Source organism: Papio anubis, chromosome 4, assembly GCF_008728515.1.
Source record: "Papio anubis isolate 15944 chromosome 4, Panubis1.0, whole genome shotgun sequence".
In the NCBI taxonomy this organism is placed as follows: domain Eukaryota; kingdom Metazoa; phylum Chordata; class Mammalia; order Primates; family Cercopithecidae; genus Papio; species Papio anubis.
This window is the reverse complement of record NC_044979.1, coordinates 137,113,597-137,131,478: the sequence shown is the minus strand read 5'-3', so window position 1 is coordinate 137,131,478 and position 17,882 is coordinate 137,113,597. Positions and strand designations below refer to the sequence as shown.

The following is a 17,882-nucleotide window of genomic DNA, read 5'->3' as shown; positions in this document are numbered from 1 at the left end:
CAGCCTGGCTGCAGACTCCAGATTCTTCCTCTCAGTGCCATCTCTCAGGTCCCAGCCACTTTATCCTCCGTAGCCCCTTCTGGAATTGTCTTTGTCTCCTTGAACAAAAATTCAGTATGGAAGCAGAGCTGGCCAGGCACGGTGCCTCACACTCATAATCCCAGCACTTTGTGAGGCCGAAGCAGGAGGGTCGCTTGAAGCCAGGAGTTTGAGGCCAGCCTGGGCAACATAGCAAGGCCCCATCTCTACCAAAAAAAAAAAAAAAAAAAAAAAAAAAATGTAGCCAGGCATTGTGGTGCATGCCTGTAGCCCCAGCTACTCAGGAGGCTGAGACAGGAGGCTTGCTTGAGCCCAGGTGGTCAAGGCTGCAGTGAGCTATGACGGCACCACTGCATCCCAGCCTGGGTGACAGAGTAAGACCCTGTCTCAAAAAAAAAAAAAAAAAGTCCATGCTCTTTCCTTTCTCCTTTTATCTGGCTCTCTGAAGTCTGCCACGCAATATTTCTCTTTCTGGGTCAGAACCTGGCCTCAGGATATCTTGGCTTAAGGATGTCTTGGCTTAGCCTTAATTATGCAAACTTCCTGTCACATATATCTAATTTCCATACAGTCTAATTGTGATTCTACAGATCAACGAAGGTGTTTAAGATTAAATTGATGTCCGCCAGGTGCAGTGGCTCACTCCTATAATCCCAGCACTTTGGGAGGCCGAGATCGGTGGATCACGAGGTCAGGAGATTGAGACCATCCTGGCTAAAACGGTGAAACCCCATCTCTACTAAAAATACAACAAATTAGCCGGGTGTGGTGGCGGGCGCCTGTGGTCCCAGCTACTCGGGAGGCTGAGGAAGGAGAATGGCGTGAACTCAGGAGGTGGAGCTTGCAGTGAGCTGGGATTGCGCCACTGCACTCCAGCCTGGGCCACAGAGCGAGACTCCATCTCAAAAAAAAAACAAAAAAAAACCAAAAAAACCACAGTGAGTTCACACCCACTGGGATGGTTATAAAGAGACAGATAATAAGTGTTCATGAGAACATGGAGAAATTGGAAGCCTCATACACTGAACCAGAAAGTAAAATGGTACAGCCACTGTGGAAAACAGCTTGGTGTTTCTTCAGAAGGTTAAGATATAGACCTCCAAGAAATGAAAACACATCCACACCAAAGCTTTTGCATTAATGTTCATAGCAACGTTAGTCATAATAGCCAAAAAGCACGAACAACCCAAGTGTCTATCAGCAGCTAAACGGTTGACACAGATTGTAGTGTATCCACACAGTGGAATATTACTCAGCCATAAAAAGGAATAGGGCCAGGTGTGGTGGCTCACGCCTGTAATCCCAGCACTTTGGGAGGCCAAGGTGGGTGGATCACCTGAGGTCAGGACTTCAAGACCAGCCTGGCCAACGTGGTGAAACTCCATCTCTACTAAAAATATAAAAATTAGCTGGGCATGGTGGCAGGTGCATGTAATCCCAGCTACTAGGGAGGCTGAGGCAGGAGAATCACTTGAACTTGGGAGGCAGAGGTTGCAGTGAGCTGAGTTTGTGCCATTGTACTCCAGCCTGGGCGACAGAGTAAAACTCAGTCTCAAAAAAAAAAAAAAAAAAAAAAAAACTGCTATAATGTAGATGAACACTAAAGAGATCATGGTAAGTGATAGAAGTCAGATGCAAAACATCACGTATTATTCCATTTATATGAAAAGTCCAGAATAGGCAAATCCATAAAAATGAGTGGTTAAGTGGAGCTGGGAGTTTGGGGGAAAACAGGGGTATGGCTGCTTAGTGGTACAGGGTCCCTTGTAGGAGTGATGAAAATGTTCTAAAATTAGGCCGGGCACTGTGGCTCACACCTGTAATCCCAGCACTTTGAGAGGCTGAGGTGGGAGGATTGTTTGAGCCCAGAAGTTTGAGACCAGTCTGTTCAACATAGACCCCGTCTCAAATAAATAATACATAAGAAAACATTCCAAAATTGATTGTGGGGATGGTTGCACAACTCTGAATATAATAAAAGTCACTGAATTGTATATTTTTTCAAGTTTCAGATTAACGGGTACATGTACGGTTTTGTTACCTGGGTATATTGTATGATGCTAAGGTTTGAAGTTCGATTAAACCCATCACCCAGGTAGTGAGCATAGAACCCAATAGGTAGGTTTTTTTTTCTTATTTTTTTGAGATGGAGTTTTGCTCTTGTTGCCCAGGTTGGAGTGCAGTGGCAGGATCTTGGCTCACTGCAGTCTCCGCTTCCTCTCAGCCTCCTAAGTGGCTGGGATTACAGGCGTGTGTCACCCCACCCAGCTAATTTTTTGTATTTTCAGTAGAGACGGGGTTTCGCCATGTTGGCCAGGCTGATCTCAAACTCTGGCCTAAATGATGCGCCTGCCTTGGCCTCCCAAAGTATTGGGATTACAGGCATGAGCCATCGCGCCTGGCTGCAATAGGTAGTTTTTCAATCCCTGTCCCTCTGTCTCCGTCCTTCTCCTTGTATTCTTCAGGGTCTGTTGTTCACATCTTTATTTCTATATGCACCTGATGTTTAGCTTGCACTTATAAATGAGAACATGTAGTATCTGGTTTTCTATATCTGTGTTAGTTCGTTTAGGGTAATGGCCTCCAGCCCCATCCATGGTGTTGCAGAGGACATGATTTTCTTTTTTTTAATAGCTGTGTAGTATTCTGTGGTATAGGTGTACCACATTTAAAAAATGCAGTCCGGGGCTGGGCACAGTGGCTCATGCCTGTAATTTCAGCATTTTGGGAGGCCAAGGCAGGTGGATCACTTGAGGTCAGCAGTTTGAGACCAGCCTGGCCAATATAGTGAAACCCTGTCTCTACTAAAAATACAAAAATTAGCCGGGCATGGTGGTGCACGCCTGTAATCCCAGCTACTCGAGAGGCTGAGGCAGGAGGAGAATCGCTTGAACCCACGGAGGCAGAGGTTGCAGTAAGCCAAGATTGCGCCATGGCACTCCAGCCTGGGCGACAAGAGCAAGACTCCATCTAAAAAAAAAAAATCCAATTCGTTGTTGATGGGCCCTTGAGTTGATTCTATGTCTTTGCTGTTGTGAATAGTGCTCCAATGAACATATGGGCACAGGTATCCTTTTGGTATAACATTTTCTTTTGGATGTGTACGTAGTAATGGGATTTCTGGGTTGAATGGTAGTTCTATTTTTGGTTCTTTGACAAAGAAATCTCCAAACTCCTTTCCCCAGGGGCTGAACTAATTTACATTCCCACCAACAGTATATAAGTGTTCCTTTTCTCCATAGCCCTGTCAACATCTGTTATTTTTTGGCTTTCTAATAAAAGCTATTCTGACTGGTGTGAGAAGGTATCTCATTGTGGTTTTGATTTGCATTTCTCTGATGATTAGTGATGTCAAGCATTTTTTCGTGTTCGTTGGCTGCTTGTATGTCTTCTTTTGAAAAGTGTCTGTTTATGTCGTTTGCCCACTTTTTAATAGAGTTGTATATTAGAGTTCTCTAGAGGGACAGAACTAATAGGATATATACACACACACACATACATATATATGCACACATATATACATATATACACACATACGCACACATATATGCATATATATGTGTGTATATATATAAAGGGGAGTTTATTAAGGAGTATTAACTCATGTGATCACAAGGTCCCACAATAGGCCGTCTGCAAGCTGAGGAGCAAGGAAGCCAGTCTGAGTCCCAAAGCCGAAGAACTTAGAGTCCGATGTTTGAGGGCAGGAAGTATACGGCAGGGGAGAAAGATGTAGGCTGGGAGGCTGGGCTAGTATAGTCTTTTCATGTTTTTCTGCCTGCTTTATGTTCTAGCTGTACTGGCAGCTGATTAGCTGGTGCCCACCAGACTGAGGGTGGGTCTGCCTCTCCCAGTCCACTGACTCAAATGTTAATCTCCTTTGGCAACATCCTCACAGACACACCCAGGATCAATACTTTGCATCCTTCCATCCAATCAAGTTGACACTCAGTATTAACCATCAGAGGCTGTTTGTTTTTTGCTTCTTGATTTCAGTTCCTTATAGATTTTGGATATTGGATCTTTGTTGGATGCATAGCTTGTGGATACTTTCTGCCATTCTGCAGGCTATTTGTTTACTCTGGTAGTTTCTCTTGCTGTGCAGAAGCACTTTAGTGTCCTCAGGTTCCATTTGTCAGTTTTTGTTTTGTTGCAGTTGCTTTGGAGGATTAGCCAAAAATTGTTTGCCAAGGCCAATGTGTCAAGAAGGTGCAGTTGCTTTGGAGGACTTAGCCAAAAATTATTTGCCAAGGCCAATGTCAAGAAGGGCATTTCCTAGATTTTCTTCTAGGATTTCTATAGTTTTGAGGTGTTACATTTAAGTCTTTATCTTGAGTTGATTTTTGTGTATGGTGATAGGGGTCCAGTTTCATTCTTCTGCATATGGATAACCAGTTATCTTAGTACCATTTATTGACTAGTAAATGGGAATCCTTTCCCTGTTCCTATTTTTTGAGACAGGGTCTTGCTCTGTCTCCAAGATGAGTGCAGTGGCACAACCATTGCTCACTACAGCCTCAACCTCCCTGGCTTGGGTGATCCTCCTGCCTCAGCCTCTCTAGTAGCTGGGACTGCAGGTGCCTGCCACCACACTCAACTAATTTTTTGAATTTTATTTGTGACGAGGTCTTGCCATGTTGCCCACACTGGTCTCAAACTCCTGAGGTCAGGCAGTTCTCCTGCCTCTGCCTCCCAACGTTCTGGGATTATAGATGTAAGCCACCATGCCCAGCCTCCATTGCTTATTTTTGTCAACTTTGTTGAAGATCAGATGGTTATAGGTGTGTGGCTTTATTTCTGGGTTATCTGTTTTGTTCCATTGGTCTATATGTTTGGAATCATACACTTTAAATGGGTGAATTGTATGATATACAGCATACACTTTACATATGTATGTGGTATAAATATAACATATTCACGTATATAATATGTAAACCATATGTATACATATGAGTGGTTAACGAGCTGGCAGTTTCTGCAGACTCTGAGAGATATATATTGTATAATGTTGTGTATCATACTATATATCTCAGAGTTTACAGAAAAGAAGATTAACTTAGGCTGGGCACGCCTGTAATCTCAGCACTCTGGGAGGCTGAAGCAGGTAGATTGCTTGAGCTCAGGAGTTCAAGACCAGCCTGGGCAAAAAAAGTGAGACCCTGTCTCTATAAAACAATACAAAATTTAGCCAGGTGTGGTGGTGTGCACCTGTAGTCTCAGCTACTTGAGAGGCTGAGGTGGGAGGACGGTGTGAGCCCAGGAAGCGGAGGTTGTAGTGAGCCAAGATTGTACCACTGCACTCTAGCCAGATAGAGTGAAGCCCTGTCTCAAAAACAAACAAAAAAAACCTGGTGGTAAGCTACTTTTAAATTTTTAACATAACTCATCTCTATACTTGCTTCAGCTTCCTAAATAATTGCATTTCAGGCTGGGCGCAGTGGCTAACGCCTGTAATCCCAGCACTTTGGGAGGCCGAGGCAGGCGGATCACCTGAGCTCAGGAGTTCAAGACCAGCCTGGCAAACATGGTGAAACCCTGCCTATACTAAAAATAAAAAATTAGCCAGGCATGGTGGGCGCCTGTAGTCCCAGCTACTCGGGAGGCTGAGGCAGGAGAATCGCTTGAACCCAGGAGGTGGAGGTTGCAGTGAGCCGAGATCACGCATTGCACTCCAGCCTGGGTGACAGAGTGAGACTTTGTCTCAAAAAATAAATAAATAAAATAATTGCATTTCAGAAGAAAGTGGCCATCCGTCCCAGCTCTAGACCAATGGCAGATACACAGGAGACATTTATGTCTTTGATCTCCACTCTCAGATGTGGTGCCTGGAGCAGCCATTGAGTATGGCAGGATCCTGACCCGCCTTACCCGCCACCCTGTCTACATCCTGAAAGGGGGCTATGAGCGCTTCTCAGGCACATACCACTTCCTCCGGACCCAGAAGATCATCTGGATGCCTCAGGTAGGGCCAAATGCTGAGCACAGGCAGGTCCAGATGGGAAGGATGGGCCTGGAGACTGACCCATGGGTGACAGAGTAGGAGAAACAGGAGGATGGGACAGAGGATATAGAGAAAGTGGAGGAGGTGGGGTGGGTGGAGACTGGGCTGCAGACATGAATTTAGGGCTGCCAGGAGTCCAGGTCCAGTGTTTTTTTTTTGTTTGTTTTGTTTTTGTTTTTGTTTTTGTTTTTGTTTTTTTTTGAGACACTCTCACTTTGTCGTCCAGACTGGAGTACAGTGGCATGATCTTGGCTCACTGCAACCTCCGCCTCTTGAGTTCAAGCGATTCTTCTGCCTCAGCTTCTCTGGTAGCTGGGACTACAGGCACGAACCACCACGCCTGGCTAATTTTTGTGTTTTTATTATAGACGGGGTTTCACCATGTTGCCCAGTCTGGTCTGAAACTACTGACCTCAAGTGATCCACCTGCCTCAGCTTTCCAAAGTGCTGCGATTACAGGAGTGAGCCACCGTGCCCGGCCACAGTTCTTTATAAGGAATTGTTGGCTGTCTGGTTGAAACAGTGAACAAAGAGGGCAGGCTTAATGTGGACCGATTTCAAGGTCAGACAGGCAGGGGCATCACGGCTCGAGACCACTTCTTTTTTCTTGGCTGTCTGGTTCCACAAATCCTAGCTGGATCCAGAGGATACAAAAATACACAAAAGTGGGAAGGATTGGTCAGGCACAGTGGCTCATGCCTGTAAGCTCAGCACTTGGGAAGGCCAAGGCAGGAGGATTGCTTGAGCTCAGTACTTTGAGACCGGCCTGGGCAACATAGTGAGACCTTGTCTCTACAAAAAAATCAATAATTGGAGCTGGCTGTGGTGGCTCACGCCTATAATCCCACCCCTTTTGGAGGCCAAGCTGCATGGATCACTTGAGCTCAGGAGTTTGAGACCAGCCTAAGCAACATGGCAAAACCCTGTCTCTACCAAAAATACAAAAATTAACCGGGCATAGTGGCCCACCTGTAGTCCCAGCTACTTGGGAGGGTGAGGCAGGAGAATTACTTGAACCCAGGAGGCAGAGGTTGCAGGGAGCCGAGATCACGTCACTGCTCTCCAGCCTCGGTGACAGAGTGAGAGCCTGGCTCAAAAAAATAATTGAGAAGAGAGATGGGAGGATTGCTTGAGCCCAGGAGGTCGAGGCTGCAATGAGTCGTTACCATGTCAGTGTACTCCAGGCTGGTTGACAAAGTAAGACCCTGTCTCCAAAAAAAAAAAAAAAAAAAAAAAAAAAGGGAAAATCAGCCAGGTGCAGTGACTCACACCTGTAGTTCTAGCACTCTGGGAGGCCAAGGCAGGAGGATTGCTTGATCTCAGGAGTTGAAGACCTGCCTGGGAGATATAGTGAGACTCCATCTCTATTATAATTCTTTTTCAGTAGAGACAGGGTTTCACCATGTTGGTCAGGCTGGTCTCCAACTCCTGACCTCAAGCGATCCACCTGCCTCGGCCTCCCAAAGTGCTGGGATTACAGGCGTGAGCCACTGCACTCAGCCTATTATAATTTTTTTTATACAAAAAGAATCAGATATGAAACCCCTTTGTCCATCACCTATCTCCAAATGTTATCAACTCGGCCAGTTTTGTCATAACAAAACAATTTTGAGATACCAGTTCCTGTTGCTGAGTGGCCCTGTCTGTAGGGAAGGCAGTGGCTGGAAGCTGAACTATGTCAAGGGACGCCCTGGGTATCTGGAGCCCAGAGAAGAGGCACTTGAGCTTCCCAGAGCCAAAGCTGAAGGAGGAGGAGCTTTCGAGGAAGAGAACTGGGTGGAGTTGTCTAAGGTTAGAACCAGACTGTGCAGAGATTTGCAGGCAGGGCCTGGTCTCCGGAGGGTGCCGTGTACAGATGTCTGGCTTATTGAAGCGTCTGAACACAATGGAATGTAAACAGAAAGTGGTTTTAGCTTTTTCTAACAATTATCTTCTGCTGTGTTCCCCTTCCTGCCCTTAGCAACATCGTGAGCAGATTCCATACTTTCTGGCCACCTGATGGTTACAAAAAACTTCAATCGAAGTCATAGTATAGAATGACTCAGCAAATGTGACTATTCACAGGATATTTGATTGTGTTTAGGAATTGTTGCTTTTTGAAGGTTGTAGTGACATTGTTATGGTTATTATAAAGTTCAAGTCCTTATCTTTTAGAAATACAGAACAAAATATTTACGGGTAACATGACGTGATGTCTGGAATTTCCTTTCAAATAATCTGGGGCGAGGTGAGAAGGCAGTGAGGGTATAGAGGAAACAAAATTGGCCAATGAGTTGTTAATGTTTGAAGTTGGGTGATATGTATGTTTTAGAGACAGGGTCTCAGTCTGTTGCCCAGGCTGGAGTGCAGTGTGCAATCATAGCTCACTGCAGCCTCCACCTCCTGGGCTCAGTATCCTCCAGCCTCAGCCTCTTGAGTAGGCGGGACTACCGATGCAAGCCACCACAGTTGGCTAAGTTTTAAAATTTTCTGTAGAGACAGGGTCTTGCTATGTTGCCAAGGCTGGTCCAAAACTCCTGACCTTAAGCAATCCTCCTGCCTTGGCCTCCCAAAGTACTGGAATTATAGGCATGAACCACCGCACCTGGCCAACTAGTGTATAGTTTTGAAATAATGTTAAATAAAGGAAGTAAAAAGACAGTCTAGTAGAAGCTAGGGCAGTTTAATATTCCAACCTCAAATCTGGATCAAGTCTCATCTCTTCCCATGCCTCAGAGCTGGGCAGCCTAGGGTTTGCTGGGGGACTTAAAGTAGGGAGGGATGGGGGTTAGCTTTAAGGACAGCTGCTCTCTTCCCCTCTTCTGGGCAGAGGACCTTTGGCAGTAGGGTCCAGAGTGGACCTGTCTGTGTGCCTGACTGTGTGTCAGTGGTGGGAAAGCTCCTGCTCTCTGGCCCCGTCTGGCTGTGTGAGCTGCTGGTGGCCTCTCCTGCTGGTTTGCTCGGGACCCAGCTCAGCCTCACCCTGGCTCCTTCTGGGGCTGAGGATCTCCCAGAGAGCACAGCCAGCAGTGACTCCCTTCAACCCCTGCCAGGCATTTCCTCCAACTTCTTCCCCTTAACTTGGAAGCCCATGACCCCGTCCCCTGCCCCACATGCCCACATTCCTTCACCAGGATCCCAGAATGATCCTGTGTGGTAAGATAGGCACTTGTGCCTGAGGTCAGACATGGTCCCAGATCCAGGGTATGCATGTCTGGCTCACAAAGACATTCCCTTCTTCCACTGAGATAACAGCACTGTGAATTTCAGCTCAACAGGTGGACAGTTAGTTAAATAAAGGAAGTAAAGACAATCAATCTAGTATAAGCCAGGACAGTTTAATGTTCCAACCTCAAATCTGAATCAAGTCTTACTTTCATTGGAACTCCTCCTTGATCTTGGAGGACCCCTTCCTGGCTTTGCAGAGTACAGAGAGATTAATTTCTTCTCTGCAAACCCTACACTGCTGATAACTCATCACCGCTGCCCCCTCATTTCTGAAGCTTTAGTAAGGTGTAACTGACATGATGAACTGCACATATTTAAAAGGCCCAGTATGGTCCGTTTTGACAGATGCATATTCCTGTAACTTGCCTTTGCTCCTAATCTAGTCAACTTGGGAAGAAGGTGCAGGATTGTGGCTGGGATAGCTGTGAGGGTTGGATTGGGTTACTTGTTTGCGGCTGTCTTTAGAATTCTGGTGACTGGCCAGCTGTGGTGGCTCAAGCTTGGAATCCTAGCACTTTGGGAGGTCAGAAAGGAGGTGGGAAGATCACTTGAGTCCAGGAGTTTGAGACTAGCCTGGGCAACATAGTGAGACTTTGTTTACACAAAATTTTTTTTTTAAAGGCCGGGCATGGTGGCTCACACCTGTAATCCCATCACTTTGGGAGGCCAAGGTGGGCGGATCACGAGGTCAAGAGATCAAGACCATCCTGGCAAGCATGGTGAAACCCCATCTCTACTAAAAATACAAAAATTAGCTGGGTGTGGTGGCCCATGCCTGTAATCCCAGTTACTCGGGAGGCTGAGGCAGGAAAATCACTTGAACCCAGGAGGCGGAGGTTGCAGTGAGCCGAGATCACATCACTGCACTCCAGCCTGGGTGACAGAGTGAAAAGAAAAAAGAAGAAAGAAAGAAAGATTTAGGAGGTAGCACTGATCAGACATGAGGGCATGGGAGAGAGAGGGGGCTGGGATGATGCCCTGGTTTTAGGCGTGGGTGACAGGGGCTGTGATGTGGTTCATTGTGAGGAACACTCGGGAGGGATTGGGGTGGGGGAAGAGGGACGTGGTTCTGGGGGAAGGCAGTGTGCCCAGTTTGGGCATATTCATTTGAGATACTGGTTTCCTTTGCATTGTGTCACTGAGCATTTACACACATTTTACAGTACAGTGTGTTTTTATCTACGTCACACCCCTTCCCAGCCAAACCCACACAACCGCAGAAAAGGAAGTTGGTTTCAAAACAGCAGGAAGAGGGGTTGATAGATTTGCTATGTGAGTTCTGTGAGTTCTTTTTTTTTTTTTTGAGACTGCATCTCTGTTGCCCAGGCTGGAGTGCAGTGGCACGATCTGGGCTCACTGCAACCTCTGCCTCCTGGGTTCAAGTGATTCTCCTGCCTCAGCCTCCAGAGTAGCTGGAATTACAGGCATGTGCCACCACACCCAGCTAATTTTTGTATTTTTAGAGATGGGGTTTCACCATGTTGGCCAGGCTGGTCTTAAACGCCTGACCTCAGGTGATCCACCTGCCTCAGCTTCCCAAAGTGCTGGGATTACAAGCGTAAGCGACCGTGCCTGGCCTTTTAGTGAGATTTTTCAAGTGGAAATTGAAAGGGGGATTTCATTTTGGCACCAGCAAGCTGAGCCTCTGGGTTAGGGGCAGCCCACATACTGGAGTAAGCGTTGGGCCTGCCCGCAGGCAGTGGGGTGATGCATCTCCATGTCACAGGCTTGAGAACTGGCTCAGCTTGGTGTCTGTTCTTTGCTAATGGCTTTCAAAGCTGGTGGCTTGGGAAGGATGTGGGCTTGCAGAGGGTTTACTGCCGTGGGAAAGGGAGTGAGAGTTCAGGTTCAGGTGGCTCTGAAGGACCCACACACCTGAGGTCCTTAAGATTTATTTCTGAGTCGGACTTGGAGCCAGGGGACTTTCGGTACTGATTTTGATCTTTGGCAAAAGTCAGCATTTTCTATGGTGTAATAATGGAGAAAGTGGTCTCTAATCAGAGCCTCACGGAAACATCAAGTTATCCAGTGGGAGTGGAATTCTCTACTGCAGAACTTCTTTGAGAGTTTTTTTTTTTTTTTTTTTTTTGAGATGGAGTTTCACTCTTGCTGCCCAGGCTGGAGTGCAATGGCGCGATCTCGGCTTACTGCAGCCTCCGCCTCCTGGGTTCAAGTGATTCTCCTGCCCCAGCCTCCCGAGTAGCTGCGATTACAGGCGTGCACTGCCACCCCTGGCTAATTTTTGTATTTTTAGTAGAGATGAGGTTTCACCGTGTTGGTCAGGCTGGTCTCAAACTCCTGACCTCAAGTGATCTATCCACCTCGGCCTCCCAAAGTGCTGGGATTACAAGCATGAGGCACCGCATTTGACTTTCTTTTTTCTTTTTCTTTCTTTTCTTTTTTTTTTTTTGAGAGATAGGCTGGAGAGCAGTGATGTGGTCATAACTCACTGTAACCTCCACTCCTGTGGGATCCTCCCACTTCAGCCTCCAGAGTAGCTGGAACTACAGCCATGTGCCACCATGCCTGGCAAATTTTTTATTTTTTATTTTTTTATAGAGACAAGGGTCTTGCTGTGTTACCCAGGCTGGTCTCAAACTCCTGGGCTCAAGCGATCCTCCCACCTTGACCTCCCAAAGTGCTAGGATTACAGGCATGAGCAGCCACTGTGCCCAACTTCTTCAAACCTTTGATTGCTAATGTACGCCTTGTTTCCAAGAGAGGAATCATAGATACAGCTGTCCTTTAGTATCCATGGAGATTGGTTCCACGACCCCCAGTAGATACCAAAATCCTTGGATCTTCAAGTCCCTGATATAAGATGGTGTAGTATTTGCATCTAACCTAAGCATAGACTCCCATATACTTTATTTATTTGAGACAGAGTCTCGCTCTGTCGCCAGGCTGGGGTGCAGTGGCACGATCTCAGCTCACTGCAACCTCCACGTCCCAGGATCAGGTGATTCTCTTGCCTCAGCCTTCCGAATAGCTGGGACTACAGGCATGTACCACCACACCTGACCAATTTTTGTGTTTTTAGTGGAGATGGGGTTTCACTTGTTGGCCAGGCTGGTCTCAAGCTCCTCACTTTAGGCGATCCACCTGCCTCGGCCTCCCAGAGTGATGGGGTTACAGGTGCGAGCCACATCACCTGGCCCCTCTTGTATACTTTAAATCATCTCTAGATTATTCATAACACCTAATACAATGTACATGCTATGTAAATAATTGTTATACTGTATCATTTAAGGAATAATGACAAGAAAAAAGTCTGTACATGTTCTGTACAGATGCAACCATGAATTATTTTTCTGGATATTTTTGATTCAAGGTTGCTTGAATCCATGGATGTGGAACGCACAGATATGGGGGCAGATTGCGTTTGGTTATCTGAACCCCTGAACCCTTTTTTCATAGTGCCTTATGGAGGACTAGTGTTTCTTAGAACACACTTTGGGAAATGAAGAGATAATCCTTGTATTTGTTTCAGATAAACAAAAGGTTTTTTTTTTCTTTTTTTTTTTTTTTTTGAGATGGAGCCTTGTTGTGTCTCCCAGGCTGGAGTGCAGTGGCCCAATCTCTGCTCACTGCAGGCTCTGCCTCCCGGGTTCACGCCATTCTGCCTCAGCCTCCCAAGTAGCTGGGACTACAGGTGCCCGCCACATGCCCGGCTAATTTTTTATGTTTTTTAGTAGAGACGGGGTTTCACCTTGTTAGCCAGGATGGTCTCGATCTCCTGACCTTGTGATCCACCCACCTCGGCCTCCCAAAGTGCTGGGATTACAGGCGTGAGCCACCACGCCTGGCAAACGAAAGTTTTAATGATAACTTTGGACCTGAAACTCAGGAAGCTCCCATTTAAGTAGGTGTTTTGTTCTCTCTACCCCTCTACATATATGCTGGCTTCATCAGAATCATTTCTGGGCATGCAGGGTGGCTCCCATGTGTATCCCAACACTTTGGGAGGCTGAGGGAGGAGGATCACTACAGGCCAGGAGTTCGAGGCCAGCCTGGGCAACATAGCAAGATCCCATCTCTACAAAATATAAAAGTTTCAAAATTATCTGGGTACGGTCGTGTGCACCTGTAGTCCCGGCTACCTGGGAGGCTGAGGCAGGAGAATCATTTGAGCCCAGGAGGTTAAGACTGCAGCGAGCTATGATTGAGCCACGTATACTCCAGCCTGGGTGACAGAGTGAGAGACCCTGTATCTTAAAAAAAAAGAAAAAGAAAAAGATGGGCCGAGCGCAGTGGCTCACACCTGTAATCCCAGCACTTTGGGTAGCCGAGGCAGGTGGATTACTTGAGGTCAGGAGTTCAAGACCAGCCTGGCCAACATGATGAAACCTCCTCTCTCTTCCTCTCTCCTTTTCTCTCCTCCTCTGTCCTCCTCTCTCTTCTCTCTCTCTCTCTCCTCTTTCTGTCTCTCAGTTCTTAAATTCTGATGGTCTCCAAGTGTAATAAGAGAGTTATCCCTCTCCATCCTCCTGAGCCCCCAGTACATGCTGGGTTGTTAGTTTTGGGCCACAGTGTCCTCACTGCAACCTTTGTGCACCTGGCCAAGTGTAAACAGGTGCCATGGAGGAAATGAACACCAGTGGTGAGACCTAGCGCTCCGCACCATGAGGCTGTGGCTCAGTCCCTTCGTCATGACTCGCCCTGTGCCACCCACATAAGTTTCCATGTGCCAATCTCTTTCAAAGTCTGGATCTCCATCACATTCACTGTCCCGGAACTGCCCTTTTACGCTGGTTTGATGAACTGTGTTTCAAGAGATAGACATCTGTCTTCCCTGAGGAATATGCTCATAGCTGCCTTTCTCCCTCCCCACTTCAGGAGCTGGATGCATTTCAGCCATACCCCATTGAAATCATGCCAGGGGAGGTCTTCCTCGGCAATTTCAGTCAAGCCTGTGACCCCAAAATTCAGAAGGACTTGAAAATCAAAGCCCATGTCAATGTCTCCATGGATACAGGGCCCTTGTAAGTAAAGAGAAACAATTGATTTATATTTCGTTTTTTTAAAATTTAATATTAAAATTTTATTTTTTGTATTATTATTATTATTTTTGAGATGGAGTCTCGCTCTGTCACCCAGGCTGGAGTGCAGTGGTGCAATCTTGGCTCACTGCAAGCTCCGCCTCCTGGGTTCACGTTATTCTCCTGCCTCAGCCTCCTGAGTAGCTCAGGCACCCACCACCTCGCCCGGCTAGTTTTTCATATTTTTAGTAGAGACAGAGTTTCACCGTTTTAGCCAGGATGGTCTCGATCACCTGACCTCATGATCCTCCCCTCTTGGCCTCCCAAAATGCTGTGATGACAGGCATGAGCCACCGCACGCGGCCTATTTTATTATTTTTTGAGATGGAGTCTTGCTCTGTTATCCAGGCTGGAGTGCAATGGCACAATCTTGGCTCACTGCAACCTCCGCCTCCAGGGTTCAAGCAAGTCTCCTGCCTCAGCCTCCGGAGTAGCTGGGACTACAGGTGTATGCCATCACACCTGGCTAATTTTTGTGTTTTTTAGTAGAGACAGGGTTTTGAAATGTTGCCCAGACTGGCCTCGAACTCAAGTGATCTGCCCGCCTTGGCCTCCCAAAGTGCTGGGATTACAGGCATGAGCCCCCACACCCAGGCTATATTTTATTTTATATTTTATTTCATTTTAGAGACAGGGTCTTGCACTGTTGCCCAGGCTGGAGTGCAGTGGCACAATCATAGCTCACTGCAGCCTCAACCTTCTGGGCTCAAGTGATGCTCCTGCCTCTGCCTCTGCCTCCCACCTCTGCCTCCTGCTTCTAGATATTAAAAGGCATTCTCTGGGCATGTATCCCAGAGAAACAAATACTTATATTCACACCAAAACCTGCGCATGAATATTCACAGTGCTGTCCAGCTGGCAAAGAACTAGACAAACTGTGGTAAATACACTCCATGGAATACCACTCAACAATCATAAGGAAGAAACTGTTGATACCTGCGGCAACTTGGATCTCTAGTGAATAAATGCCGAGGAGTGGGGCAGGGGGATAATTCCAAATGGTTACAGACAATGTGACTCCATTTATGTAGCATTTATTTATTTATTTTTTAAAAAAAGAGACGAGCTCTCACTATGTTGCCCAGCCTGGCCTTGGACTCCTGAACTCAAGTGATCCTCTTGCCTCAGCCTCCCAAAGTGCTGGGATTATAGGTGTGAGCCACCACACCCAGCCTTATATAGCATTTTTGATATGACAAAATTTTAGAAATAGAAGACAGATAAGTGGTTGCCAAGAGTTAGGGAAGGGAGCAGGGGAGGTAGAGGTGGTTATAAAAGAACAACACAAGGAGCTGCACACAGTGGCTCATGCCTGTAATCCCGGCACTTTGGGAGGCTGAGGTGGGAGGACCACCTGAGGTCAGGAGTTTGAGACCAACATGGCCAACATGGTAAAACACCGTCTCTACTAAAAATATAAAACATTAGCTGGGCATGGTGGTGCATGCCTGTAATCCCAGCTACTCAGGAGGCTGAGTCATGAGAATCACTTGAATCAGGGAGGTGGAGATTGCAGTGAGCCGAGATCACACCACTGCACTCCAGCCTGGGCAACAGAGTGAGACTCTGTCTCAAAAACAAGCAAACAAAAAGAAACAGAAGGGATCCTTAGTGTTGGAACTGTTTACTCTCTTGAGTGATAGTGGATATATGAACCTACACAGTGATAAATTTCTATTATTTCTTTTTGAGATGGACTCTCACTCTGTCGCCCAGGCTGGAGTGCAGTGGCACGATCTTGGCTCAGTGCGACCTCCACCTCCCGGGTTCAAGCGATTCTCCTGCCTCAGCCTCCTGAGTAGCTGGGATTACAGGCGCCCACCACCATGCCTGGCTAATTTTTGTATTTTAGTAGAGACAGGGTTTCACCATGTTGGCCAGGCTGGTCTCAAACCCCTGACCTCAGGAGATCTGCCTGCCTTGGCCTCCCAAAGTTTTGGGATTACAGGTGTGAGCCGCTGCGCCCAGCCCAGTGATGAATTTCTGTAGAACTTACTACACACACACACACACACACTCACACACAGAGGTAAAACTGGATAAACCTGCTAAGACTGATAGATTGTATCAGTGTCAATATCCTGATTGTGACATTATGCTATAGTTTTGCAAAAATGTTGCCATTGGGGAAACGGGGCACAGTGTATCTACAAAGGACTTTCTCTGTTACTTCTTACCACTGCAGGTGAATCCATAATGATCTCAATAATTTTTTTTCTTTTTTTTTTGAGATGGAGTCTCGCTCTGTCATCTAGGCTGGAGTGCAGTGGCATGATCTTGGCTCACTGCAACCTCTGTCTCCTGGGTTCAAGCAATTCTCCCTGCCTCAGCCTCCCAAGTAGTTAGGATTACAAGCGCCTGCCACCATGTCTGGCTAATTTTTGTATTTTTTACTAGAGATGGGGTTTTGCCACGTTGGCCAGGCTGGTCTCGAACTCCTGACCTCAGGTGATCCGCCCATCTCGGCCTCCCAAAGTGCTGGGATTACAGGCGTGAGTCACTGTGCCTGGCCTGTTTGTGTTTTTTGATTTTTTTGTTTTTGTTTTTTGGCAGGGTCTCACTCTGTGATCCAGGCTGGAGTGCAGTGGTGTGGTCACAGCTCAGCTTGACCCAGGCTCAAGCAATCCTCCCACCTCAGCTTCCCAAGTAGCCATGTCTACTAAAAATACAACAATTAGCAGGGCATGGTGGCAGGTGCCTGTAATCCTGCTACTCTGGAGGCTGAGGTGTGAGAATTGCCTGAACTGAGGAGGCAGAGGTTGCAGTGAGCTGAGATCACTCAACTGCACTCCAGCCTGGGTGACAGAGCAAGACTCTGTCTCAAAAAAGGAAGTAAAATAAAACAGATAAAACAGCAGCCCCACCATCTCCATCCCTCTTACCTCTCTCTCTGCATTTAACACAGTGGGCTCATTCTCCAAGGTCATTAAATGTGCTTTCCTGTCCTCATTTAATGATTGCACCATATTCTAGGAGAGTACCATGTTTTGGGTTCATCATAATAGCAATGTGACATGTACTATGCACCAAGCAGATTGCTGAGTGCCCTGAACAGATTACTTCCCTCAGTCTACACAGCACCCCTGTGAGTTAGGTGTATTAACAATTTTTTTTTTAATTTTTAATTTTTGTAGAGATAAGGTCTCACTATGTTGCCCAGGCTTGTCAGGAACTCCTGGCCTCAAGTGATCCTCTTGCCTTGCCCTCCCAAAGTCCTGGGATTACAGGCGTGAGCCACCATGCCTGGCCAAGATAGGTACTTAAAAAAATTTTTTTTTGGCTGGGTGTGGTGGCTCACACCTGTAATCCCAGCACTTTGGGAGGCCAAGGCGGGTACATCAGCTGAGGCTGGGAGTTCAATGACCAGCCTGGCCAAAATGGTGAAACCCCATCTCTACTAAAAATATAAACATTAGCCGGGCGTGGTGGCACATGCCTGCAATCCCAGCTACTTGGGAGGCTGAGGCAGGAGAATCGGTTGAACCTGGGAGGTAGAAGTTGCAGTGAGCTGAGATCACGCCACTGTACTACAGCCTGGGCAACAGAGTGAGACTCTGTCTCAAAAAAAAAAAAAAAGACGAGGGTCTGGCTATGTG

At 46.8% G+C, this 17,882-nt stretch overlaps 1 protein-coding gene across 13 annotated transcripts in view; it reads left to right on the top strand.

Moving 5' to 3' along the window:
* LOC101003586 (serine/threonine/tyrosine-interacting-like protein 1) overlaps positions 1 to 14,258 on the top strand; it is a 41,781-nt gene extending 27,523 nt beyond the window's left edge. For 11 of the 13 annotated variants that reach the window (XM_031664910.1, XM_031664907.1, XM_031664906.1 and 8 more), the window contains 2 exons: positions 5,856 to 6,001; positions 14,084 to 14,258. In XM_031664910.1, coding sequence (XP_031520770.1) covers positions 5,856 to 6,001; positions 14,084 to 14,233 — 296 coding nt within the window. In that variant the 3' untranslated portion in view covers positions 14,234 to 14,258. The remainder of the gene's footprint in view (positions 1 to 5,855; positions 6,002 to 14,083) is intronic. The other 2 variants (XM_031664901.1, XM_031664902.1) reach the window with 1 other exon arrangement.
* Positions 14,259 to 17,882: the final 3,624 nt, after the last annotated feature.